This window comes from Falco rusticolus, chromosome 5 (genome assembly GCF_015220075.1).
Source record: "Falco rusticolus isolate bFalRus1 chromosome 5, bFalRus1.pri, whole genome shotgun sequence".
Lineage (NCBI taxonomy): Eukaryota > Metazoa > Chordata > Aves > Falconiformes > Falconidae > Falco > Falco rusticolus.
In genome coordinates, this window is record NC_051191.1 from 41259562 (window position 1) to 41286949 (window position 27388).

Consider the following 27388-nt stretch of genomic DNA (forward strand, 5'->3'; position numbering starts at 1 on the left):
TACTTGGAACTGAAGAATGGCTGCAGCAGATTTTATTCTGATTTAGCTTTACAGCAGGTTTTTTTCTGCACGAGACCAGGTCCAGAGCTGTACATTCCATATAATGACATTAGCATATTACCAGAAACGCAAGCAACATAAAATGACTATTGTTCCCAAAACTCAGAGTTTTAATAGCAGAAATAATCATCTGCAATGATAATGCAAAGTTTTTATTTATGTTAATGGATTTTAACAATTTATGCTCAATAAAACTAGAAGCTGTTTAGGTGGATACCTTTTTCTAAATTAAACCATTAGTTTGAAAAGGCAATACAGACTGAGTTAATAGCCAGAGATCTAATGATATAAATGGAAGTGTTAGAAATCACATGCTTTCTACAAATATATATATATATCTCTCTCTATATATATCCCTGAATGCAGTCTGATCATTTCTCAATGTTTCCTTTTTTTTTTTTCTGACAATCATGGAATTCAAAATTTAGCTGTAAGCCAGACTATTTTCCTACCTCTAAGCTGTCAAGAAAAAGTTCATGAAGTGCAAAAAAAAGGTTTATATGAAAATAACCTCTGTCATTTCAAATAGTAGCATTTTCATACCTACTTAAATCCAAAGTATCTGGAATCTTACTATTCACCTTCATTCCATTTATAGTCTGCTTTGATCTGTCAATGTCTCTATTTTAGAAAGCTTTCCATGTTGCTTTTTAAAAAAGTGTATTTTAATTTTTAGTTATTAATACATATACTTTTTTTTTTTAAAAAAAAAAAGAGCTTAATTAGTTGACTAAGGAAAATGCAGAACTGGTCTTTATTATTATTATTCTGGCCCCTTCAACATAATAAGCCATCTGTATTTATAATCCATATGGAATCTTCTCCTAAAGCGTAAAATACTCAAAGTAGCTAAGCTTTCCTATGAACACTGTGAGATAATTTTGCCTGAGAATCCTTGAAACCAAAAACCAGCCTAGAATATCTTGCAGCCTTTGACTAAAACTAATCCTGAGAAGACTTTTTGAAAAAGTCACATTCACAAATGCTACCAGTCCACTGGCAATAATGTAAACTCTCAAGTTAAAACGCCAAATAAAGTTTTCAATCTTTCCCTAAAAGGCAACATAAGTGCCATTTATATCTATTAAATGTTTGTATCTTCAACAGAAAAAGGTCTAGTATACCTGATCAAGATAGCAATTTGCAGAAAAAACATTCCACCCTGATACTAACATATGCCTTTGCAGCAGACATACTTGGCACTTGTAAATGAAAAGAATTAAATAGATTCTAATATAGAAATGCATTTTAAAAAGCTGTGGAGATGTACCAGCACCGCAATCTGTTAATACAAAAGAAATTTTCTCATTTTAAGGGCCCAGTGGATATGTGAAAAGGCTGCTCAGTTAACAAAAACAGCACAATGGTGACAGGCTAACAGCACACCTTACATGCAGACCAGAAAGTTCTGGAAAGCAGAAAAGCTGATAATGTCACACTAAATACTAATAAAGTATTTGCTACTGGTATTTACTCCATTACAAAAACATTTATGTATCAGAAGAAACACACATCAAGTTTTTATCTCTTGTAGATGGTGTTGGACCTGCAAGAGAACAGACAGAAATATAAATAAGTGATACTGTAACCACACACACTACACAGACTCAAATTAAGTTTTTTATCTGAAAGACTACATACGTACCATCTTAATGTCTGGCCTTCTGTTTTTTTTCTCATTCAGACATTGATTAGCAATCGAATACATTTTATGAACCGAAGGTGCATCCCAGTCACTCATCTTTTCATCAACATAATCCTCAATAGTTGCTTCCTCATCCTCAATTTCATCTTTGATACTTAACTATAAGACAGTTTGAACCGATGAGCAGATAAAATTTTAAGCATCTGAACATTACGTATTCCACACTAACACTTTGAACACTTGCTTTTGAGTGTTCATTTCTTTTCTCAACCACTTTTCTAGACAATATAATGGCTCAGCAGCATAATTATTTATCAATATCTGCAAAAACAGCCTATAACACTATAAATTAACTATACGTTTTTATTACGCATTATTTCTAATTGAGTTATCACAAAATTGTAAAGCAATTTTCTTTAAGCCGCATCATGCAGCTTTAACTTTCTTGCAGTTCAAGGCTCAGTTTCCTAGTATTGTCTCTTTTTTAAAAGAAGTACAATCAACATAAATTATCTATGTTTACTTAATAACCCACAAATAACCCACAGCCTCTTTCTGTAAACTAATGCCTTCTGTCACCAGTCCCAGTGGCTTTCCATATTCTAGGGGAAACTTCTACACTGAAATTAATTTTTACATCTGTTTTAGTCCAAAGGTCTCCAGCTCAAACACACTTGAAATGTGTTATCTGTAATCACAAACCCTGAGGAATCTCTCAGACAAGTCAGTATGGTAAATGCAGTAAGAAATAAAAGTCAGTAAGTAGACAGGTCTTCTGCCTTCCTCTACAGGTCAGTCTGAAATTGCTGACTCACATTCAACTACCCCAAAATTTTCAAAGCTAAGGATGCCACATTATCTTGTACTGACCATTCTCTTTATGCTTCCAAAAGCACCTTACAAAGATAAACTGTACCAGTCAAATCATACTTTATATTCCTTTTTAGATCCTGTCTCTGAAAAAGCTGTCTTATAAAAACCCCCAAACATCAAGACTCAATTTGACAGGAACTCAGCTCTCCAAGGTCTTTACAGAGCTCAACAGAATAAGTATTATGCCACCCCAGAAGATACAGCTTAGAGGGAAAAAAATTCTATTAATAGTACACAGGTATTCTATTAATAGTACGCAGGTATTCCTAAAGCTGTGAAAGAAAGTGATCTGCTGTTAAACAGTATGGAACAAAACCAATCCAAACCTCAATGCTATTTCATACTTAGTAAATAAATGTTTATGTAAAACATATTCTACAAAAACCTTGGATTAAATAGTTCAGAAATTAATTTTAAGCTAAATTAAGAATAGCCTTGTAAGATTTGTAATTCAAAAGAACGACCTCCGAGACATTTGTTTCCTAATTAGTAGACAGAATTACTAATTGAATGGTAATAAAGAAAACAAAATTCAACCCACTCCTCCCGCACCCTACAAACCAGACCATACATTCCAAACTTCCCCAAGGTTAAAAACACAAGGTATTTGCAAATTATTCGTAAAGTTGAAGATGATGAAAACTGATACGGGAATAGTAAAAAGTACAAAGAACCATAAAGAAACAACTTGAGATGAGTAGTTTAAAATGTTCTGCTGAATGAGGAACTCTCATGGTATCTGGGTATAACAAGAGTATGTTAATAAAGCACAATGGTATTATAATAAGAACCAGTACCAAACCAAAGAGAATTACAGTATCGGATCGGAAGGAGATGACCTTGGGAACTGAACAATCTTTAATCAAGAGAATTGTTTCAGTCTCATGTCTAAGTCAATGTCTGACAAAAAGCTGTCTCCGTAACTACACATTTTGATGACTAATTTGATTGTCTCAGAATCTGTTAACTGACTATGATTTCATATAAAGTGATCCTAGAGCAAGGGGAGGGGAGGAGAAAGCAAAAAGAACATACCAGTAACTGTGGTTCCCGGTTTTCTTCTACTGGAGGAAGACCTGTTATTATTTCTAGTAAGACCTAGAAGAAAAATAAATCGGATGAGAAAATGAAGCACAGAGTAATCCTCTGCATATATACCATTTGGAAAAATGAATGTGACCCCCTGTCTTTCAAACCAATGCTCACAGGATCTGTATTTGTCCAAAGATAGCTCTCAGTACAATTGATTGTTGTTGCTGTCATTCCTGCCTTTATTTTCATTAACTGTTATTAGCAGTGTGGCCTATGAATTTCAGAGCAATTTTTTCTCACTCTACACTGTGTTGCTTCAAAGAAGGCTGGAAGATTTCCAAAGTGCTCAGACACAGTGCCTGGCCTACTTCCCTGTGAAACTAAATGCCATGAAGAAAGTGGTCAATGACAATTAGAATCTTGGATCTATTCAGAATGGACGTTATTCTCCCAAATACTGAGATCATGTCTTTTTTGCTCAGCTTTAAGGCAAATTGCACATGGACAGCATACTTTTGGTGCTGACATATAGTAAACCACACTTAATTTTGGAACATTTTAATTTTTTTTCCCAGCCCGACTTACTATGCAAGAAGAAATGATGTTCCACAATACTTCAAATTACATTTAGCTAGAACTTGGAATGTTATTTTACTATATTAAACCAATCAAAGTTTAGAAACACTATATTAAGAGCACATCTATTGGGAAAAAATAAAAATGATACATCAGAGTAGATTATTTAATTTCAGATATTCTTTATTTCATATACTTTTATCATTTACAAAAATATTTATATACTGCTTCCCATGTTCTACTTACTACTCCAAAACTGAAGATATCAGATTTAGGTGTTATCTCTCCTCGCAGAGCTTCAGGCGCCATATAGGCTGCTGTTCCAACAATTCTTTCAGTCATGATTGTTCGTGTGAATGTTACAGATGCTCTTGCAAGTCCAAAGTCAGAAATTTTTGGCATATATGTATCAGTTAATAAGATATTTGCACTGGAGGACAGGGAAGGGGGAAAAGAAAAAAAAAAAAATTGCTCGAAATAAATCTAGAACTGGCTGGCCAGATCCATCCATGTTTTCCTTGAGCATGCATGCATGCATTAAAAAAAAAAAGGGAAAAAAAACCCAAGAGAAAAAAACAAACACCCCCCCCAAATCCTACAAATACAGATATTTCTTATAAGAGACCAATTATGTTATACCCATGTTTTGGATCTGAATACTCTTTCTCTGAAAAGAATAATAAAGAATACTTAGCTCTGATCAACTGGTACTGGATCACAGTATAATTCTTAACTGTCTAAATCTCTACTCAGAACTAACAAAAGCAGGTTTTTATATCTATTATCTAATACTATGTCAATCACTACAAATTCCCATGCCAAATGAATACTAATACTCTTATTCTCCTGGAAGAGAAACAGAAAACTTGTTAATGCTGGAATAATGTATGTGCTGTTTCCAACTGATCTCCAGCTTTTACTTCCCTTAAAAAAAAACGCTGAAGAATGAGACTCATCTAAAAGACCTTAACACTTTCATAAAATACTCAGTGGGATGAATTAAAGCATAAATCTTTTAGTGTTTTTTTTAAACTTGTAGCACTTGGAGCCATTTTAAAAAGCATTTGATTTAACATTTGTGTAATCCTCCTTTTCTGACCCCCTTAAGGGAACTGTAAGAAAACCACATAGCCAGATAAAACATGCAAAACCAGAAACTTGTATTTCTAACTTCCCCTTCTTGTTCACCAGACTTTATCAACAAAATTAACACGTTACAACAGATCACTTTGTGCTAGAACTGGTGCAAATACTGTTAAATATAAGACCACTGCAAAAGGCCAAACACTAGTCAAGGCATCATCTGCCAACTGGTTTCGTATTTAAAGCTCAACTCTAAAAGAAGGAAGAACACGATCATGATCACAACTTCATAAATCTAAGCTGCTTATCAATATGAGTCAAGCCCAAAGAGTGGTCACTTTTCTGACACAACACAAAAAGCAGAACAGAAGCAAGTTTTACTGCAACTATCAAGCTCCAAGACCCAAGTAAACTATTTCCTGGGCATAACCAAGCCAAAAAACTATGGACAACTCAAATACCCATTCAGTCATGTCCCTTCTACTCTATAGAGAAGCTGTTCTAGTACCTATGTGGTTATGAAGACTGAAGTTAATCTTAGATATTTCTTCATTGAAGTTTTAGCTAGCAGTGGCAGCACTATTAACAACACCAACCAAATTTATTGAAATAGGCACACTGCAAGTGCAAGAAGTTGCAAAATGGAATCCAAACAAAAGCAAAAACAAAACCAAACCAAACCTAATCCTGTAATATGATCACAGCAGTTAGAAGGGCAGAGTAGCATGAGGTGAAAAAATGCATCTCTTCCAGTCAACTTGTCCAGAGGCTTAAGCAGGAAAGAAAGAAGAAACATAAATTGTCACAGCAGCAAGTACATTCTATGAGTAAGCCGAAGCAAAAACTTGTTCTTTGCAAGCTGGAAGGTCACAAAACCAAAGTGGCCTACATCTAGCAGAACTGCCAGAAGCCAGAAAGCTATTGAAACATTTATCCATGACACCCAATCAGTCAGTTGCTCCTTCTTAACTCACAGAAAGAGTAAGGCATCCGGGGCTTTTCTTCAAAGACTTGGACTGCTTTGTATTAAACAAAACCCCAACAATGTAACAAACTGTAGCAAGGAAGGAGAAGTAAATGAATAAATAAAAAACCCAAAAACAAAACCAGAAAACAACGACCAAACCCTGTAACAAAGTCCTCACTTCTTTCGAGCTCTGATAGCCCTAAAAAACATTCTGGTATAACAAACAAGTAAACACAGATTATCTTTAAGAACCACGAACTTCATAAACCTGACTGAAGTAATTTTACTGTCTTCATAATAAAAAGTAGTAAATCAAATTAAACACTGAGGAAATGTTCCAGGAAAAAAAAAAAATAAACCCCAAACCAAAAAAAGGTGGGTTTTCATCTGAAAAACTCCCCATGTAAGAAGTTATATTCTCTAACAGCAGCTTTTTCATTAGCAGCAGCTATGAAAGAACAGAACTTCTGGGTGTTCTCACAGCACTCAACTAACTACCTGATAGTAACAGATTACGATACAAATTAAAATTTACATTACATTTTACAAATTACATTTACAATAAAAATTAGAATTACAATACAAAATTTTGTGGATGGAAATCTTCACAGTGGAAAAGGACCAGGGGGTGTTGGTTAACAGCCAGCTGAACATGAGCCAGCAGGGTGCCCAGGTGGCCAAGAAGGCCAATAGCACCCTGGCTTGTATCAGAAACAGTGTGGCCAGCAGGACAAGGGCAGTGATGGTCCCCCTTTACTCGGCACTGGTGAGGCTGCACCTTGAATATTGTGTTTAGTTTGGGGCCCCTCACTAAAAGAAAGACATTGAGGTGCTGGAGCGTGTCCAGAGAAGGGCAATGAGGCTGCTGAAGGGTCTGGAGCACAAGTCTCATGAGGAGCAGCTGAGGGAACTGGGGTTGTTTAGCTTGGAGAAAAGGAGGCTCAGGGGAGATTTTATCATTCTCTACAGCTGCCTGACAGGAGGCTGCAGTGAGGCGGGGGTCGGTCTCTTCTCCCAGATAACAAGCAATAGGACAAGAGTAAACGGCCTCAAGTTGCACCAGGGGAGGTTCAGATTGGATGATAGGAGAAATGTCTTCACCAAAAGGGTTGTCAAGCATTGGCACAGGCTGCCCAGGGAAGCCATGAGAGTCACCATCCCTGGAGGTATTTAAAAGACATGTAGGTGTGGTGCTTGGGGACATGGTTTAGTGGTGGACTTGACAGTGCTGGGTTAACAGTTGGACTTGATGATCTTAAAGGTCTTTTCCAACCTAAACAGTTCTATGATTTTAAGTCTGTACTGGTCATGTCCTTGTGGCACAGACAAGATTATGGTGATGGATGTCACTTGCAGAAAAGATCACCTCTTTGAAGCAATGCTTCTTGCATTTGTTGTCTCTAAAACAAATTTAACAGGGGGAAGAAGAAAAAGAAAAAGGGGGGGGGGGGGGAAGAAAAAAAGGAAACAGGGAAAATTCAGCCAGCGATACTCAGCAGCTTTTACCTTTTAATATCTCTGTGAATATGATTATTTTCATGCAAAAAGTTCAGGCCATTTGCTGTACCTTGAACAATTTTACATCTTGTATTCCAAGAAATTGGTGGAGTATTGTCCTTGAATAAGAAGGGAGAAAGGCAAGTATAAAAGTGAAAATCTTTTATTTATATATATATATACTGACATAGAACAAAACAAAACACGCAAAAAACCCCACAATCCAAAACCAACTCCTTGCTATATTTTGTGATTTTCAAGTAAATAATTTAAAAGACTAATAGTGTACACTTCCTAATTTACTTGGACAGAAACACATGCATGTGTCACATTCAGTTCCTCCCCATGCATGTTGCATTAGATAAATATGCCCATTGCAAAAAGTAGTCTTGATAATATTTGACTATGACTTTACAAGGCCAGCTGCACTGCAAAGAACTATCTGTATCTACTGCATCTTCCACCTTGTACTGGCACATATACCAGAGCCTTTTAACCCAAAGCAAATAATTCAAAGCAATCAATATTTTTATTAACAATGAGAAGTTGATCTTCCAGTGGTTTTGGATTTATCACGTTTCAAGAGTTTAGCTCAATTCATGTTATTAACTAGACCTTAGAAGTAATTTCAAAACCTTACATTTCAAAACCACTTCTTAATCTTGTCAGTGGCCAAGGAAAGAAGATTGGAGTATCTCACCATTCTACCACCTCCCGTGCCTATTCCTCAAATCCAGACAAGAAGATGACACAAGCAAGACCTTCATGCCTCAAACACGTCCAGTGAAGTCACAAAATTAATTTATCAGCAAGAATGCACATTCCTCACCTGTTTGACTTTATCAGAAGAAGACTCTTTCTGATTTAAAGATTCTGATTTAGATTATGATTTATATCAGGGGTCCTCAAACTACGGCCCATGGGCCAGATACGGCCCCCCAGGGTCCTCAATCCGGCCCCCGGTATTTACAGACCCCCCCCCGCCTCCCCCACTGGGGGCTGGGGGGGGGGAAACCAAGATGACTGCCTGCCACTGCATCCGCGCGCCGGCCCCCTGGTTAAAAAGTTTGAGGACTCCTGATTTATAACTTAAGTTTGTCTCTTCCTTGTAAAGGGCTCAGTTATTTCTACTTTAACTTTCAAATACCACCAATCTTTTAGGCTCACTTGATGGTAACAGCCAAAGTTACATGGATGAGCATTTTCACATACATCCTTGACAAGCACTGCTCATTTTTACAGATTTGCTTAAGGCAGTGCAAGTTTAACGTATTCTCTCTTCTGCACTGATTCAGTTATAAAAATATAATTAATTTGCACATGTGTAAGCGTGTGCAAGCAAATCAACAAAACCAACCTGAGACAGCAGTGCTACCAAACATATCTAGTCCTTTCCCCAACCACTGCTACTCATTCTTATCATAACACCACTTCTTTCCCATTGGGGCAGAAGTATTTGTGCAGTCCTGCAGAGGAAATGTCTCCAGGTGACAAAGATTTTTTTTTACACCAAGCGTTTTTTAAGCCTGATCAGTTCCCTAACCCAGCTCTTTCTCCAGATGAGACAATGCTTGAGCAGTACAACAGGAAGATCAGGGCAGAAAAAAAGAAAAACAACAGTTCTTATTAGATCTGGAAGCATAGGGGGTTGAAGTAGCACCAGTTTAAAGTGTTCACCATATTACAACCTCAGAAGCTGTACTTCCTTAGTATAAAACAGATTTTTTAACTACTTCAACAAACTAACATGGACACTTATCTACTAAGTTAAGTTTACTGGTATCACTCTGTCCTTCAAACACAGAGCTGCCTCACCAAAACCAAAGCAACTTATTATTTATCAAAGGCCAAGGCTAGAAGATACGTCATTTGATTAAATGAGAAAAAAAGCATTACATTTACACAGAACACTAATTTTAAAAAAAATATTTCCCATTTATTTAGGCCCTTCAGAAAGAGATAGGCAGACTACAAAAATTGTGTTATAACCACTATCACAAGGTCAATGAATAAAGGGCAATTTCACAATGCAGAATCTCAAGAACTAGTAGACAACATGCCAATGTCAAAACAAAGAACAATACTACAGCACCCTCTGCTCTGCTCCATGTGGGCATAGCAAGTCCAAGCTCCTGTGCCACTTCAGGTACTGGTACGTGACATTGTATTGTAAGCTTGCTTTAATGTGTCTAAAACATTTGTATAAAATGTTATTGGAAGAATACATGTTATCATGTTTGTCTTCTAGAACAGAATTTAGTACTAAAACATTGTTTGGCCATTATAGTTCAGTACTGTTTCAAAGACATTTCATAGGTATCTATGCTTTAGCAAAGTAAGACAATAGGAAGCTAGAAAAGTTTTTACTAACCAGACAAGCAAGTCTGTCGAGCAATGAACCATTGGGCATGTATTCATACACCAGACATGGCTGAGCACCATCACTTGAGAAACCAAGTAATTCTACTAGATTTTCATGCTGACACCTATAGCAAAAAAAATTATATTTGTATATGCTCTGAAAGACTCCCAACATTTGAGGAAAATACAATGCAGAAGGAACTGGATCCCCAGTTACTTGTTCCCTACTGCACACAGTCAGGTTTCTGCAGTGGTGCTTTAAAACAAAATAGTCATATTGTATATAAAGCATTCTTACTGAACATGAAAATCCTTGAGTTATGCTAGAAAGACAAAAAGAAGTGATCACACTAGCTAACATGTTATCTGCCAACTCAGATGCCCATGAAAGACTATAACAACATCGTGTAACACTACTCACTTTGCCATCATTTTTATTTCTTGATCAAATTGCTGTTTCAAGTCCTGAACACTAACATCAACCATCTACAAAAGGAAGTATTTGACATTAATATCGCTGGCCATAATAAAATGCATAGATGTTCATTAAAAAAACCCCCAAACAACAGAATTGTAAGCCTTTCTTTAGATTAGTTATACATAACAACTACTTAACTTTTTATATTATCTATTTTTTTTACTCAACTCAAAAATAAAGTATCAGAAAACGATTCTTAATTCCTTAACACAATATTATTGGACAAATAGATAACAGTTTCAGCACAGTCACCAACTTATCTTACTTCACTACAGTTACCCACTAATAGGACTTACGCATTACAAAATTATTCACACAAACCATTGGTTACAAAGACTAAAATTCTGTGATAACACCTATTTAGCTTGTAAACTACTCATGTATTCTGAAAGGGAAATCTCTCTAGCATCCCTTCCGTTCTGCCACTTCCCATGTGCAGGGGAGGGAGGGGAACTGGGGGAACACTCTGCTTTTCCAGACAACTTGACTGAGCGACTCAAAGGAGAGCTACAGAAACGGCAAGACTTCATCTCTGGTGACTGTGCCAAATCACAGCACTCATGGGACTACAGGATAAGGTTCTCAGCCCAACTAATGTTTAACATTAGTTATGTGACACTTTTTGAAGTGTATTATTCTACACTTTCCACAGATAAACAAGTCTTTACCGTGAAGTACACAGTCATTAAAAAGAAAAATGCCTAGAACAACTCACAGCAACGAGCTTCTTGACAGCCACGTTTCTGCCATTGATAAAGCCTTTGAACACAACGCCAAAGCCACCTTCTCCCAGTTTATTGCCTCCAGCTGATTCTGGTCGCGCATCAAAATTATTTGTAACACTTTCCAAGTCACGAAACCAAAAATTATGGAAATCTGAAAGACATATTTGCCATTTAGCACAAAGCTACTTTTTCACTTAAGGAACAAGTATATTGAAGTGACTTTCTGCTTCAGTTCTATTAAACAAAAAGCTTTCTACCACACAAATCCTGACATAGTAGAGCTCTACTTCCAGTTTTGTGTTGAAGATACCAGGAAAAAAATGAAATGCATCATGTTCTTCACAACTAGCACTGTAGCAGTTTTCTATTTTTTTTTTATACTCATAATACTGGTAATAGAAATTAAATGTGCAGCAGATCACAGAGAAAGCCACACTGCATCAGATGTAAAAAAGTCTCTAGACCACACCATGTTTCTGGCAGCAGCTCAAAAGTGAACCTTTAGGAAGGAACAGGCCAGCCATATACTTGCCTAGAATGCTTGCTTTAGTCATCTTTTCTCCAATATTCTTAATAATTTCTGAAATGTAAAATCCAGCTTTACAACACAAGATGCTAAACAGTACCAAAAAAGAACAACAGAGTTATGTGTAGCACAAAATAAATTGCAATGTTACTAAGTCAAGTTTTCCATTACAGCAGCCACCTAACTGGCAAGGTGCATCTCATATCCAGACATCTTATTATCCAAGCCAAATTCAGCCACACAGACCAAGATCAAAAGCAAGATGCCGCTGCCGCTAGAGGCACGATGATAAGAATATAGTCATTACTCTAATGCATTGCTATGATTTATTTCATGTGGGGTGAAGGACAGACCAGCAAAAAGGATTGTACTTTAGCTACCAAACTAAGTGCCTACCTGTGTTATTGGACTGTAAGCTACTATTTTCTTCACTTAAGCAGAAAGGAACTGAATGCGGCTTCTCAGTACTCTGGGCCAAGTACTCTGGCTTTACAGATGCCACTTGTTTTTCCTGTATAGGCAGTTGTTTTTCATGTATAGACAAGGTTTCCTGTGAAGAAAGAGGTAATGTAACTTCTTGTGCCGTCCTTACAGCTTCTGAAAATGGAATTTAGAAAAACTACATTAGGAATCAGAAAACACAAGCAACGTTAATGCTAGCATCTACTAAGACTAAGGGACACAAAAGCATCATGAGAAGGTTATATTCTGCCACCATGTGTAAACTGCAGGACTCTCTGTTTCAACTTGAAACTCTTATTTAAACCATTATTACAAATAAAGGAAAGTGGAAAATATATCCACTTTTGGTTATTTTGACCTAATCCTTTCTGATTTTCAAGTTGCTGTGAAGCTCTGTAGCATCTTAGAAAACTGAGAACACAGTACAACATGTACAACAATAACAGTTACCTGGAAGCAAAAGGCTTGCTGGTGCTAAGAATTGATTCCTAATCAGCAGATCCACAAGATCAGCAACTGTACAGTTTGTTGTTCCCCAGTCATAAAGCAATTCACATGTGGGGCTCTTTCCCATTTGTACAAATGCCTCAAATCTCCTTAAAAGACAAATTAAGAACATTTAAAAGAAAAAAAAGGGGGGCGGGGGTTGGTGTGTGCAAAGGGGGACACACACCTCAAGAGCTATAAAGAAGGGAAAAACATTAAATTACAAAAAAAAAATATTCTGAATGTACTCATCTGCACTGTACAATTACAAATCTTCTGAAAATGCAACTAAACAAAACTCTAAAGAAAATTCAGGTGAAAAATATGGTAAATATGGTAAAAACTAAGGGAAAAATATGCATAGATGGCTTCAACATTTTGTCCAGGACCCATAATATAATGGCACATGGGACTAACAGAGAACAAAATATCAGACAGACGCAGGGCAAGTCAGAGCCAGATCAAATGGAAAAAAATTCAAGTGTTTTCCATCCATTTGGCATTCACACTTCATTTTGAATGTTTTGAGATAGGCATTAAGCAGAAATTGAGATCCAGTATTCTTCCTGATTTATTGTTGTCATAGAAAGGCAAAGATTTAAAGCTAAAATCACTAGAAAGACTGCAAACCCCAGATGATATGTAGGGTATTTAAAATCCCATAATCTTTGAAATAGCTTAGGGATTCAACAAGCCCTTGAAGCAACAAGGTGCTCATAAAAATACCACTGATGTTACCTCTCAAACTTGTAAGTTTGAGGCCTCGGGCTCCAACATTTGTTGAGCATTTTCTTGGGAACTGCAAATGAGGAGTTACAGTGCAGTTCTCTTGTGCTGTTCTTGCGTGAACAGGCACAACGAAGTCAATGTTTACATGTGTCTAGAGTACACGAAGTTACACAGCCAATGCTGTATCACTAAAAATACCTGTGCCTGTAGCTGTAATTAATTCCAGTTTCCTTACTCTGTTTTCTTTGGCTACACCTTGTCTGAAAACTGAACTACTGGACAATGAGGAGTAATCACTTTCAGTTCCCTAAAGAAACAGTACTGCAGGATGTAAGCACCTGCTGGCACATAAACCGCAACACGTTACAGTAATGGGATGGACAAGGGTATTTACGTTAAACGACTATCAAACAAGGTTATGTCACATGACTTCCGTATAGGACCTTATATGCATTTGGTTGTATCTGCTTTCACCGGACGGGTCGGTGATGTCGACTGCTAATTTCTTCCATCCTTCTTGCGGATCGATGAAATCTGCCAGCCGCCTCATGAGCCCATAGCTAATGCAGCGGACGTACGTCGAAGTCGTTACGGGCTTGTTCATCTTCACTCCCTACGGCACACAAACGGCGCCCTTACCGACGGGGCTCGCCGGGGCCGCGGCAACCCACCACGGCTTCAGGCCCGGCACCGCAGCCGCGCCGCTCCGCTCCGCTCCCCACCCGACGGCGGCCGCCCCCGCCCCCCTCCTCACGGACCCGCCAGCCGCTTCCCGGCCGCCCAGCGAGGCCCGGCCGGAGCCGCCCCCCACCACGCAGCTCCCGCACACCGTCCCCGGCTGGCGAGCGCCGCCTCACCCGGCGGCGGGAATCGGTCACCTCACCCCACCCCACCTCACCGCCCACCCCTGTCGCCTCCGGCCGGCGGCGCCCACACCCCACCCCGCGCCGCGCCGCGCCGCGCGCCTTACGCCACGTCTGCCGCCCCGCCTGCAGCCCCGCCCCTTTCAGAGGGGGCGACTCGAGCTCTGACGGCGCCGGCCCCACCGGGACGGGGCAGCTGCCGGGAGGGAGGCGGCGGAAGTGCTCTCCTCCCACGCGGCCTTCCCATAGGCCGCCCGAGAGATGCCCCGCCCCCTCCGGCGCGCCCCATGGCTGGACGGGAAGTTGGCGGGGGGGGCCGGCTTTCTCGGTTTCCCCGCGTGGCCGCAGGAGTTGGTACCGTCCCGGGGCCCCTTCTCCGGTGCGGAGGGCGTTGGGAAGGGGGGTCGTGGCGCCCCCTGGCGGCGCATCGCGGGGACTGGGGGCGCGCGCGCGGGTCCCGCCCCGCGTGGCCGTGGCGTGGACCCAGCCCGTAACGGCCATCCGGGATGGGAGGGGTGCCGGCGGCCCGCCCTGCCTTGCCCTGCCTTGCCCTGCCTTGCCCTGCCTTGCTCCTTGCCTCCCCCGCCCCGCCTCCCTGCCCCTTGCCTCCCTCTCAGCAGCCTTTCCCGTAGTAGCTGACCGTTGTTTTGGTTCCTCCTCTGCAGGCGTAGCGGCCCCTGGCCGGGAGCAGGGCGCGCGGGGGGGCCATGCTCCCCTCCCTCAGTTACCTGACTGGTCACGCTGGCTTCTGCGGTACGATCAAAAACTCACCGAGTGACTTCATAGTGACAGAGATCGAGGCGTCTGAACACTCCCCTAGGGACACCCAGGCTGAATGGCTTCAGAAAACCAGCGAAGCGCGGCTGGAGCGAAGCAGCCCGTGCCCGCCCCAGCCCAAGAGGCCGAGAGCGGGGCCTGCCGCGGGCGGGCCGGACGGGGTGCCCGGGCCTGGCGGGGTGCCCGGGCCGGACGGGGTGCTCGGGCCTCCGGGTCCCGGCACAGGCCGGGCGGGGGGTGGCTGCGCTGCGTCCCCTGGCAAAAACCGGCAGATGGGCGAAGCTGAACCCAGAGCTGGCCTCCGGGGAGCCGGCGTATTGGATTCCTTACTAGGCAAACCCGTGAGTGAGCTGCTTCATAGATTTGCTTGTGATCTGAAGAATTCGTGGGACTTGGGAGATGATGCGGAGGCTGGCAGTAGGGAGCTCTCGCTGGGACCTGTGCTGGACAAGAAAACTCGAGCCGAGTTACACAGTGCTGTCAGGCAGGCATTCCCCTTTCTGGTCACTGTTACAAAAGAGAACGAAATGATTGTAAAAGGAAATGCTGATTACAGAGACCTCTGTCAGTTAGTGACTGAAAAGGAAACAAGTGATTTCTTTAAATTTTTAGATGCAAAGCTGGAAAATTCTACATTTTCTTTTGAGCCCGATGGAAACAAAGAGCACAGAAAAGTAGTTCACCACTTTATCAATAGAAAATTTGGAAGGCTTGTAGAAACAAAGTCTTTTACTGTGACAGATGTCGATGATAAGCCAAATATGTCAATAATGGTACGATTTCGAGAAAAAAGTTGGTCCGGAAAAAGGTCTGCTGGTGGTTTCCATGAAAAACAAGATCTTTATACAGGTAAATATTACGTATTTAGTGACAGTGTAAGGCATTATGGCATTCTGTAGTATGACTGAAACGTGGGAATCATTTTTATATGATATATAGGCCTGGTTGATCCATTGTTTATGCTGAAATGAATCATGTAAGTACATGCAGTGTACTTACATCACTGGAGAATGAAACGGATGAATCAAGTTACTGCAGTGATTTTGCATAAACTGTTCAGTGATAATGGTTACAATTTTTGGTCGTAGCACTGTGTTACTCACTGTGTGCTAGTTTTCCCTTGGAAGTAATTGGGGGATTTTAGAAGATGCCAAGATGTTGGACGAGTTAGTAAGGTCAGATTTGATTTATGATCTCATTCTTTAAAGTAGGTTGCTTCTGATACAGAGAATGTTTCTAGCAATAAGTCAATACGTTTGTTGAATTGTGTTGCATTTTAGCCGGTACTATAAAGGCATCAGAGGTTTCTGGTTGTTCTAAGACTTTTATGTGCTGTGCCTTTGTTTTTTTTCTTTCAATACTGAGAAAGTCCCATTTCCTTTAGTTTTGTGGGGTGGGAGGACTGTTTCTTTGCTGTTTCCATCCTGTTCTAGTTTGAAGGGAAGAACCTGCTCATCTGTCATGGCAGAACATATGTATGATTTAGAAGTACAAATTCCTAATAATTCTGAGATGATTGTTTCAGCTTTCACCCTTCAGAAAGAAAATCTAGAAACACTAGAAGCAATTGGCTTGTTGGCTGCCGAACTTGGTGTTCTTCCTTCAGACTTCAGTTACACTGGCATCAAAGATAAGAAGGCTATTACTTATCAACCCATGGTTGTGAAGAAGGTGACTCCTGAGAGGTACATGAAATCTGGGTGCTTTCAGTTTAGCGCGTATTTTAATATGTTTATAAGTATCAACATGGTACGGTCTTTGAAAATGTTCTTATTGATATATCTTCCCTTCTCCTGTATTAGGGCACAGTGGAATTGGCTTTAATATTTTGTGGCTTTAGGGAATATACAGCTTAGTGCTGAAATCCGTCAGTGTTGGAATTTAAAGAAAAGTCTTGCTTATCTCTGTATTTTTAATAATACAAAACCGCTGTATTGTCTGGCATGATATCCTTCCAATTCATGCTCACAGATCCACTTGCCAATTTCTTAAATGCCATCCACTAGCTAAAACTGAGATGTATTTACTACATGATGCAACAGGTTTCCACATATTATCGAAGTATTGTCTTGTGGTCCACAGACAACAACTTAAAAGCTTTACAGCTACAAAATTGAAGTAAATAATTACAAATATGCTTTAGACAGGTGCTGTCTTTGAGTGTTAAGTATCAACTTCTATTGTATTTTCCAGTTTAGAAACATGAGACTAAAGAAGATATCACCAAACCTGAGGGCAGGAAATACATTCTGAGTAATGTGTCAATAATACAGGAGGTGCCTTTCCATTTTTCGTTTTTATTACTCTCTCTAGCCAATTCAGTGGGTGAAAAATATATCTATTAAGTTCTGCCATAGTAACAGTAAAAAAATAGCTGGAGTCAAAACTGTAACTTATTTCTTCCTCACCTTTAGCTTTCTAGCAGGTCTTGGCCTTAGCAACAAAGCACACTTTACAAATAAAGGAAAGAAGAATTTATGGGTTTAGGATTTTTACCAACATAAATATATATCAATAGTGAAATTCCACTGCAAACTGGGCTGCAGGGCCAGTTGTTCAGGAGATAATTAGCAAAACTTTGCATTAATGTTTAAAAGATTAAGTAAAATAGTTAAATGCTCCCAATCCACTAGCATAACAGGGAAAATAAATACATTTTATAAACAAGTAGTTTATAAAGTTATTAAAATACTGGTTAAAATGTAAGCTCTTGTGCTGAAAGTTTCCTTTGATTTGAATATTACTTACACATAAGAACAAAAAGGTTGAGTGGATACTTTAAAGAGCAAATACTTGAATGTCAGCTGTGTTTCCAATTACAAGCATGTGCAAGCATACCCAGAGAATCAGTGCACTGAGATTGTTTTTGTTAAGGCTGACCAAGAAAGAGCAATTGTGTTTTGAAGTCTACTAGAACACATTACTTTTTTTTTTTTTTTTAATGAAAAGCAGATTTTTAGGACTGAAGAGTAAATTACTTGGTTTTCAATAAAAAAGGCAAAATTCGGTGCAGCTGCTTTGAGAAAGTTAATTAATTGCTTTGTTCCAGTATCTGTGAAGCTACAGAATATAACTGCAAATGAAGCAAACATGTAAGACATATTTCAGGACTCTTAACTAAATTTTCAGACTTCTATCTATGCATTTGATTTGGTTTTCTCATAATAATCTCTTTAAATCACTTTTTTTAAAAAAACGGGTTTAATTCTAGCAAAAGTGAAGACGACATTTATTAGAAGGTTGATAGCTCTAGTAAAGGATTGTTCATAATTTCTTCCAATTATTTATGCAGGTTGAAAGAAATCGGAAGTAAAATGGAAAAAAAGGGCATGAGAATACACAACATACATTCAGCATGCCAGCACCTTAGACTTGGTCAGCTGAAGGGCAATCACTTTGATATAGTTGTGAGAGATCTCAAACACCACAGTCATGACTCTTCTGCAGATTTGAAAGAGCGAATAGCTGAAGCAATGGAAAATGTTGAGGTAAAAAGGCCTTATGGTTGCCAATAATGAACAGAGTTTTAATTCTGTGCTGTAAAACCCACTAAATTTAAAGAAAATACTTGTAATACTTGCACAATAATGGTAATATTTCCCAGTTCTGATGCTTTTTGCTGGTTTACATCTTTTCTGCATTACTTAAGGAATCAAGAGTAAAGCTGTCTTCCAAGGAGGGACCATAAGTGAATTCATTCTGTGTTCCAGAGTGGTGCAGCAAGACAGATGGGAAGTTTGGTAGCAAATGGGTATGGGCACATGAGCTGTTGCTGCACAGACCTAAGGCCAACCAAAGTGATGTGTTTCACTATGGTGGTTGACAGGGTGAAAGAATGTAGTTACACATGTCAACTGGTCGCCTTTTTTGGTCACGTGAGGATGTGCATGGTCGGCTCAGGTGAAAGACTTTCATGGCATAAATACATGTGAAATGTTCGTAGCAGAGAAAGAAGATCCCCTGAAACTGAGTGGGTTTTGATTGCTGTTATCCTTAGTGCCTGAATAAAACCCCGTCATCAGACATTCTTAAACCACTGAGAAAGGTAAAAGCAAATAATGGAAAGAAAAAAACCCCCTAACCTTATGGTGTTTTGTACAGCAGTAATTTTCGTGCCCTATCTTTCTGAGTAATAACCATAATACAAATTACTTTAAGAAGATTAGTCCAGGAATAAAGACTTGAATAAAAACTAACCAGTGTGCAAAATAAAAGTATATTACATGTATTTTGGAAATTAGTTTTATTATTGAAGCATTCAGATGAGACTTTAATGCTTTTTTCTCTCTCTGTGCTCCATCTGACTTTTTTGTTATTTTGCCGTTCAGAAGATGAACTCAAATTCCTGTGATTATGTGTCTAGCTTTATTAGATATATCTTACTGGTCAGATGATGAATGACAAAACCAGCATGTGTGTTAACCCAAAATACAGATTTGTCATCTTCCATGAAAACAAAAATCACATATGGGACTTACGGATGTCCACAGGTTATATAACTTGAACTGAATAACCATTTCCAAAACAAATACCGTATGTTTTTTACTTGTCTGCTGCTCCGTATATACTTATTACTTCCTAAAAAAAGATGTTCTCATTGTATCACATGGGTGTGATTTTACTGCCTATATGTGACCTAGAATTCCTCAAGAGGCTTAAAATCCCAGTTAGCAAAAGTGCTCACTCTTGGTCTTTACTATCGTAATAATAGAAATGATCACATGTGAAAAAAGATTATTTTTTTTAAGAAAAATTGTCTGAGAGTGTTTACTGTTTATTACCTGTGCTATGGTGCATTTACTTCAGTAGAGATTTCAGATTTTGATGCATATAAAAAGCTTAATTACTGTGACTTGGCCTGTAGTTGCATTTATAATAACTATATAAAACAATTTTGTTTCATTTACCTATATTTTTAATGAAGGTAAAAACAATGATAGAACTTGGTTGTCTTTTTAGATATTTCCAATTTAGGTGCTAAAATATTGTAATGAGTTACAGTTTTGTTACATATTACTTCTGATTAAAAAAAATTGTATGCATTTTGAATGTAAATGTAGATGTATGTGTGTTGTATGCTTAGTCTTATTAAATGGGCCTGACACTTTCACGCTTTTAACATATTTATTCTTTATCATTCTAGACAAAAGGTTTTGTAAATTACTATGGACCTCAGCGATTTGGACAAGGACAGAATGTTCAGACAGATCAAATAGGATTGGCGTTACTGAATGAAAAAATGGTAGTTTCATTTTGTAATTTAAGTAGTTACTGTCAAGTTAATTTCACATCACTGTTGCTAGTGCTGGAGTTGATCTTCCCAGTGAACAATACCATTTCTGAGATAAACCCATATGTGTGCTGTAAGTAATTGCTAGATCAGTTTTGACAACAACATAACTATGAAGGTCTTCATACAGGAACAAAATCTTTTTTAAATGGCAGATGCAGGTTTAAATAGTTCAGGAAGTGATTTTTCTGTCTGTGTTTGGTATGTGATTGTGACTGTCAACATGCCACTTGGCAGGAAAGTGGCTGCATTCCGTACAATGTTTGAACAATAAAATGAAGCAATCTATACAATGTTTATTCATGGTCCTGATTGCCCCCTAACCTATAGCCTCTTTATCCTGCTGGGGGTCTATATATTCTTAAGTGTCACAAGATACTATGTAGGATCATGTGAAAAGATTTGCTTTTTCAATAGTAATTTATCTGCTTTATAGAAGAGATTTCTGCTTTCCATTATTCCTTGGCTACTTTCCCAAACTCTTAGTTCTGAGCGATTGCTCCCATGTAAGCTAAGGAGAGCATGTTTCCTAAGCAATAATTCATAAGATAAGTCATATACTTTTCAATGTATATGGTATAGTACTTGGCACAGGTCTAAAACAGAACTGGACACTAGAAAGTCAAATGAATACTTAAGTATCCTTGTCTTCTAATATGTTTTTATTCTGAGAAAAGTCAGAAGTCCAAATATAAGAAGAATCAAGATTTGAGGGCAGCCCATAGAAGTTACTCTTGGTGTATCTGACTTTTTGAATTCTGGTATGCTAGCAGTTGGTACCAGGTGCCAGTCCCTGAAGAGTAATGATTTAAATCTCTAGTCTTAACTCAGTTATTTTTTAATTTAAAACATGTAGCAGCTACTATGTATTTTTCAAATGTGCCAGTATATGCGTGCACAGTCCAATACAGGGGAGGGCAAGAACCAGATGTTGCAGTATAAGTGCTAGAGAGTTGTGTGGCTCTACTGGTTTTGCAAGTAGCAGAGGTTAGTGTAGCTTTCTCCCTGTCACAGTGTCATCTAACCCGATACAGATCGGAATAAAAAAAAAAAAAAGTTTTTTGTCCTTCTGTGTAAGACTGGAAAGTGTTCAGTTTAAATTTTGCATGAAACATGCAAGAGGGAAAGAAGGACCCTTTCTGTGCAGGATGGACTGATGACATTGCAAAGTAGAGGAGTTGTAACTGGATGTTCGAGAAGACTAATTTCTCCTAGAGCATTGAAAGCTTTCTTGTGTCTTCTGTGTGACTAATACCTTGCTTTAATCTGAGACGGTACTCAACCACATTGGTTTGCTCTTTATGGCTTCTACTGTGAAAGGGAGAACTTGAGTTTGACCTTAAAGAAGGGATAGATTTTTGAGAGCTTGCGGAATATGTTAACACAGAGTTGGATGTGTGATTGTTTATTTTACAAATAATTATATGTAAATGCAAACCCTATGAAGTTATTAATATTATACTTTAAAGGTGAAAGCTGTGAAGTTATTCTTCACACCTGAAGATACTGATGACCCTGTAAACAATGCAAAAAGATACTTTCTTCAAACTGGTATGTCCAGGTAAACTGTCTATGTATTTATTCAGGGTCCGTATTGTGAGGGAATAAGGTGTTGCTGCCCAGAGAGATACTTTTTATTTTGTTGCTGCTTTATACCACTTATAGCTTATTCCTTGGATCTCAGCAGAGTTGCAGAGTTAAACTCTCAGCAGAGTTAAAAATGAGATGAGGATGAGGCTCTAAATTTGCAAAATAGTGGAAAACTAATGTACTTAAGCTGCAAGACAGTATAGAAACAACCACTGCGTGGCATATGCTGGAAAAGACCAAGACTAAGATAATTTTATCAAAACAATTTTAGCCTTCTTCCATCTGTCTGCTTTTGAAATGTAAAATTCTTTTCACTAATAAAGGAAGTATACAGGATTGAGGGTCCCAGCTCATACTCAACATTTAACACGTGTGGTCATATAATTTTCTGAGATTTCTGTAACCATCTTAGCTCTTGTTTTTTGCACCTTTGGGCTTTGCTTTTACATCTCTTTAATTAGGTATCTCTTCCATGGCTCTCCTGTGCTCTACCTTCTTTGTGTCTTGAACTAAAATGAACAAAATATGTCAAAGGCAGAAGTGTGCTGAATAAAATGCTCTGCCATATCTATTGTTTTTATCATTCAACTTAACTTTCTCTCCAAAACTAAAAATTTGAAGTTGCTCTCAACTTCATATGTTTTTTCTTTTCAAATATTCCACATCTATTAGCCTTTCTATCACTGTAGATTGACAGGACAACTATGATGTATAGTTTCAAGAGGCACAGATATGTTTCATTTTATAAAAAATGTAAGATGAATCATTCTGTGGTATATGTTGCTGTATGATGCATGGAAAGACATTGATGTGGACCCTGAAAACAGCTGCTTGCCTTTTCCTGAAAGCAAAAGGTAAAAGGCTACTACAGAAGGCTTCATCACATAATCAATTGTAATGATAAAATATGTAAAAAATTAAGTTTACATAAACTTATTAAATTAAATTAATTAATTTAAAAATTAAGTATACAACATTTGTATAATGTAGTACAAATCTGATTAAATGTATTTTCATCTTGTTTGAGGCTCAGACTTCCCAGTGGCCAATGCAATTTGCAGCTTTAAGATAAAGATGTGGGGTTTGCCCCCTATGAAATACATGTTCTCAAATGATGTGAAGTAGAGCTTTAATGTTCTTTTATACCTTGGTTTTTACTTTCAGTCACCTAATCTAAAAAAAACATTGGAGTGATGAAGTAAGTCTCGATAAGAAATAACTAATGCAAACTATTCTGAATAACTGAATGACAGCTAGTTTAGTTTATACTTCATGAAATAGAGTAGAATTCATGGGACTGTGTTGATATGCATGTAAGATGAAGTTTGTCTAACATGACACATTGAAGGAATGGAAATAATAACCTAGAAGTCAGCATAAAGAAGTTAGACTGACACTATTTTTTTGTACCTGATGATTTAATCTTCTTAAGTGTATTTTTTTTTGACAGGTAATATTTGAAAAATCAGGGATTACTTACATGGTTATTTTTGTTTATATCAGAAGATGCAAAAGGCACACTCGTGATGCTGCCAGAATTTAAAGTGAGAGAGAAGATGTTGCTACGAGCTTTAAATCGCTATGGTGTAAATCATGAAGGTTGTACCAAAGGATGGCTCAATATTCCCCATTCCATGCGCATATTCTATGTCCATGCTTATTGCAGTAAAATTTGGAATGAAGCAGCATCATATAGGCTGAAGATTTATGGTTCAAAAGTTGTTGAGGGTGATCTTGTCTTCTCAGAAGAAAAAGATGAAAGCGTTTCCCTGAATGACAAGGTGAGTCTTCACAAAACTTTTCTTATTAAAAAAAAAACACACCACCTTAATGCATTTAAATACATACTCAGAAGTATTCTAATACTTTCATTTTGGTTCATTCATTAAAATATTTAATATTGACAAAGGTGAAAAAAACGGTTTTGATTTACTGTAAATAAGCATATAAGCTAGATGTATATTAGCAGCTTTTATCTGTTCTGACCATTTTATTCAAGTGAGAAGAAGGAACAGAATGTCAGAATTTATATATGCAAGAATTTAGCCTGCATGGTATATAATACTCTTCTTAGGATCTGACTGGGGAAAACCTTCACAGTGGATTCCAGGTGTGCTGGTATTATCAGTCAGGCCAGATCAGAGTTTTGCTCTCCAGGTCAGACCTTCCCATTATATATATTAATGAATGTAGGCCCATGGTGAAAGGTGGCCTCAGACTGAATTGGTAATCTTGTTGCAACTACACAGTCAAAGCATGTTTAGCACAATTTCACTTACTCAGACAATTAAAATAGATTGACAGTGGGTCTAAACTGTTAGCAACTGATCAAAAAATGCAGCAGTATTCTTGGGAATGTAGTAAAGGGCAAGGGTGTGCTTCTGCTTGCCCACAGCACCACCTGGGTGCTCCATGTGGAGCCATGGGCAAGCCAATGAGCAAAAGCCAACAGTGGAGTGTCTGGTCCCAGGTCTTGGCATGCTGAAGTTCATTCTGAAGCCATCTCTTCTTTCAGGGTTAGCATACCTTTTTCTTATTGTGGAAGCAGCTGGGTCTCTTCTCCCAAGTAGCAAGTGATAGGACAAGAGGAAGTGGCCTTAAGTTGTGCCAGGGAGGTTTAGACTGGATATTAGGAAAAATTTCTTCACTGTAAAGGTTGACAAGCATTGGCAGAGGCTGCCTGGGAGTCACCATCCCTGGAGGTATTTAAAAGCTGTGTACGTGTGGTGCTTGGGGACATGGTTTAGTGGTGGACTTGGCAGTGCTAGATTAACGGTTGGACTCAATGATCTTAAGAGTCTTTTACAACTTAAACGATTCTATGATTCTGTCTTTCTCCTGATCATCAGATAAAGCATAGCATTTTGTAGTGTTTTACTGAAGAATAAATAGGTGTGTGCATAGGCAGAGTGTATCTCATTTCTTTTGGGTGAACATCTTACAAATTTGAAAGCAAGAGTACTTGAAAAGTTACTGAATAACTTCCAGTCCCTGTAGAGTAGCTTCTGTTTCCATTGTGATTTTTTTTTCAACAATATTTCTGAGAGTGAATGTTAATAAAATAAGTAGATCAAATGAAATGAAGAGCAGAGGTATCAACTTCAGTATTAGGTTATTGAGTTTAATACAGATATATTCTTAATATAAAACATTTTTCTTAGTATTTTTGCCTTTGCTGATGTTGCACAAAATTGCATTGGCACAGTTAACTTCAAACTCAAAGTTAACTGTTTAACTTCAGCACTTCAAAGAATGTGAGTTTGGAGTGATAGTTTGCTAATTAGTGGTAGCTAGCATCAGTAAATATTGCAATGTCATTTACCAGTAAATAGATTACTTTATAGTAAGCACCTCTACTATTTTTCACACCTGAAATAGGTAATTGTCCTTATAGCAGTCAAATAACCTTAGAATCCTTTACCAGTTTGGAAGTGCAGTGCATAATTCCTAAAATAAAGTGTGTGCTTTATTTTTAAAAAAGTTATTTTTTCTTCTTAAATGTCTTGTTAGGTTCATGTAGTCACTGCTGCAGAAGAGTCAGCTAGCAAATACTCTATAAACCAAGTAAGTCTTTATGAAACATTCAGAGCTATTGATCTCTTTATTTGATTAAAATGTTTTGTTTTAAAAATGATGTCATCAAGCTGACTGGCGCAGTCTTCTTCCTTACCAGAATGCACATTAAAGAAAACACATGTGAACTAACCTCCACTCTCACAACAAACAAGAGGAGAAAATATTTACTTTGTAATAGAAAACTAAGTACAGTGTCATTTGCAATATGGCAATATTTGTCTTTAAACTGCATGTAAACACTTTGAAAAATTTTTCAGTCTACTGGAAAAACATTCAAGAGCCATTGACGTTCTAATTTCTGAAGGTTCAGAGTGCATAGCTGTGAAGTCTTACACAGGCAACTTAATGTCTTTATTGCTGTATCTTTCCAACAAGCAAGGAAATTCATGTTAGTATATTTCTACTTTGTTTTAGGAATCCTGATACATTGATTATTTTTTCTGCCTTAATTACATCCAAGAAACCTGCCTTGCATGCTTTATTTCACAAGAGAAGCTGCTCTTTTACTATTTGAGGCTCCAAACCACAAGATTTAGACACATTTAGAATTGTAATCATGTTTATTTAAAGGGGAATTTGTGGCCTTTATTTCAAATATGTTTGTTGTTTTGTTTTTTCTTTGAAGGTGGTTCTTCCAATGGTGGGACATAGTATCAAGTATCCCAGCAATAAAGTTGGGCAATGGTACCATGAAAGGCTTTCTAAGGATGAGCTGCAGATGTGCAAATTCAGAGTGGCTCCATTACAACTGAATATACCTGGATGCTACAGACCCATTTTGAAAACCGTTCAGAATCTGTCATATTTTCTGGAAGGTGGTGAAAAAGGAATCAAAATTGAAGGCAGCCATCTGCATGAATCAAAAGCCTCTCTTCATATATCATTTGACCTTGATCCTTCATGTTATGCAACAGTCTGTCTGAGAGAAATAATGAAATGTAACTTTTAAGATTCCAGTTAATGAAAGATTGCAGGATTATTATACAATGGTGATAGTTTATGCATCATGCCAAGAAAATAAGGGAGAATAACAGGTTCGAGGCAGTAACAGGAAAAATTGGTAGATTTCGGTTCATACTCATTAGGAAAAAAACCTACCAAAATCCTTTGGAATGTTCCAAAAACATTCCAAAGCCTAAATGCAAACGCTTGGATTCAGTGGGCTAAAACTATGTGTTATGCCAGGCAGATCTAACTGAACTTAAAGAAGCCACGGGCTGCAAGCATGAATTTCATATTTGCATAGACATCTGACTTGCAAAGTTAAATCCTGGAAAAAATATTTGCAGCAAACAAATGTATCTTTTATTTCATAGTCATTTTTTAAAAAATGGCTTATACTAAATGCTGTTCAAACAATGTTAAAACTTTGCAGCCTACAGGTATCTAACTGGAAAGAGGTTTGTACTGAGTTTTGCGAAGTATGTTGTTTTCATTGCGTTCAGGCACCAGATGTTAAAAGGTAAAAGTGCTGAGTCAACATAACCAGTCATCTGATACTTCATCAGACATCTGATGAATCCTCCAACTGAAGTTAAAGCTGAACATTTCAGGATTAAGTAGTGCGTAGCTGTTACTGTCTATTCAAATAAGCTTATCAGGACAAGGTAATTAACATAACTGCAAAACCATGTATAATAATACCAAACCCCTGTTTTATTGTTTACAGGATACGGACTGTTCCTGTTACTGTGAATCCTTACAGTAGGAAAAAAATGTTAATGGAATTGTCCCTGGAAAAAGACTTTTATATTTTTTTCTTAATTAAATAAAGCAGTTAACTTTCATAAAA

The 27388-nt window shown here is 38.1% G+C and overlaps 2 protein-coding genes and 1 long non-coding RNA gene across 11 annotated transcripts; 1 reads left to right on the top strand and 2 right to left on the bottom strand.

Moving 5' to 3' along the window:
• IRAK4 (interleukin 1 receptor associated kinase 4) lies at positions 1-15242 on the bottom strand. Of its 8 annotated transcripts, none has more exons than XM_037388064.1 (12): positions 15135-15242; positions 13944-14113; positions 12736-12881; positions 12220-12420; positions 11288-11448; positions 10516-10580; positions 10105-10219; positions 7743-7852; positions 4433-4616; positions 3614-3676; positions 1706-1864; positions 1-1606 (listed from the first exon to the last, which is right to left on the bottom strand). In XM_037388064.1, exons 2-12 carry the CDS (start codon positions 14102-14104, stop codon positions 1574-1576), a joined length of 1398 nt encoding a protein of 465 aa, XP_037243961.1. In that variant the 5' UTR covers positions 14105-14113; positions 15135-15242; the 3' UTR covers positions 1-1573. The 8 variants fall into 8 exon arrangements, with proteins under 8 accessions (XP_037243961.1, XP_037243959.1, XP_037243963.1 ...); XM_037388062.1 differs by lacking the exon at positions 15135-15242 and adding an exon at positions 14399-14469; XM_037388066.1 differs by lacking the exon at positions 15135-15242 and adding an exon at positions 14389-14459.
• PUS7L (pseudouridine synthase 7 like) lies at positions 14650-27388 on the top strand. Of its 2 annotated transcripts, XM_037388058.1 has the most exons (9): positions 14650-14717; positions 15029-15989; positions 16666-16825; positions 18433-18628; positions 20284-20382; positions 21900-21981; positions 23524-23801; positions 25531-25584; positions 26222-27388. In XM_037388058.1, the coding sequence occupies exons 2-9, from the start codon at positions 15071-15073 to the stop codon at positions 26543-26545; spliced, it is 2112 nt and encodes a 703-aa protein (XP_037243955.1). In that variant the 5' UTR covers positions 14650-14717; positions 15029-15070; the 3' UTR covers positions 26546-27388. The 2 variants fall into 2 exon arrangements, with proteins under 2 accessions (XP_037243955.1, XP_037243956.1); XM_037388059.1 differs by lacking the exon at positions 14650-14717 and having other exon boundaries at positions 15858-15989; positions 16680-16825.
• Positions 21994-25524, bottom strand: LOC119148210. The gene is made up of 3 exons (XR_005104331.1): positions 24414-25524; positions 23272-23273; positions 21994-22685 (listed from the first exon to the last, which is right to left on the bottom strand). It is a non-coding gene; the product is annotated as an uncharacterized LOC119148210 (long non-coding RNA).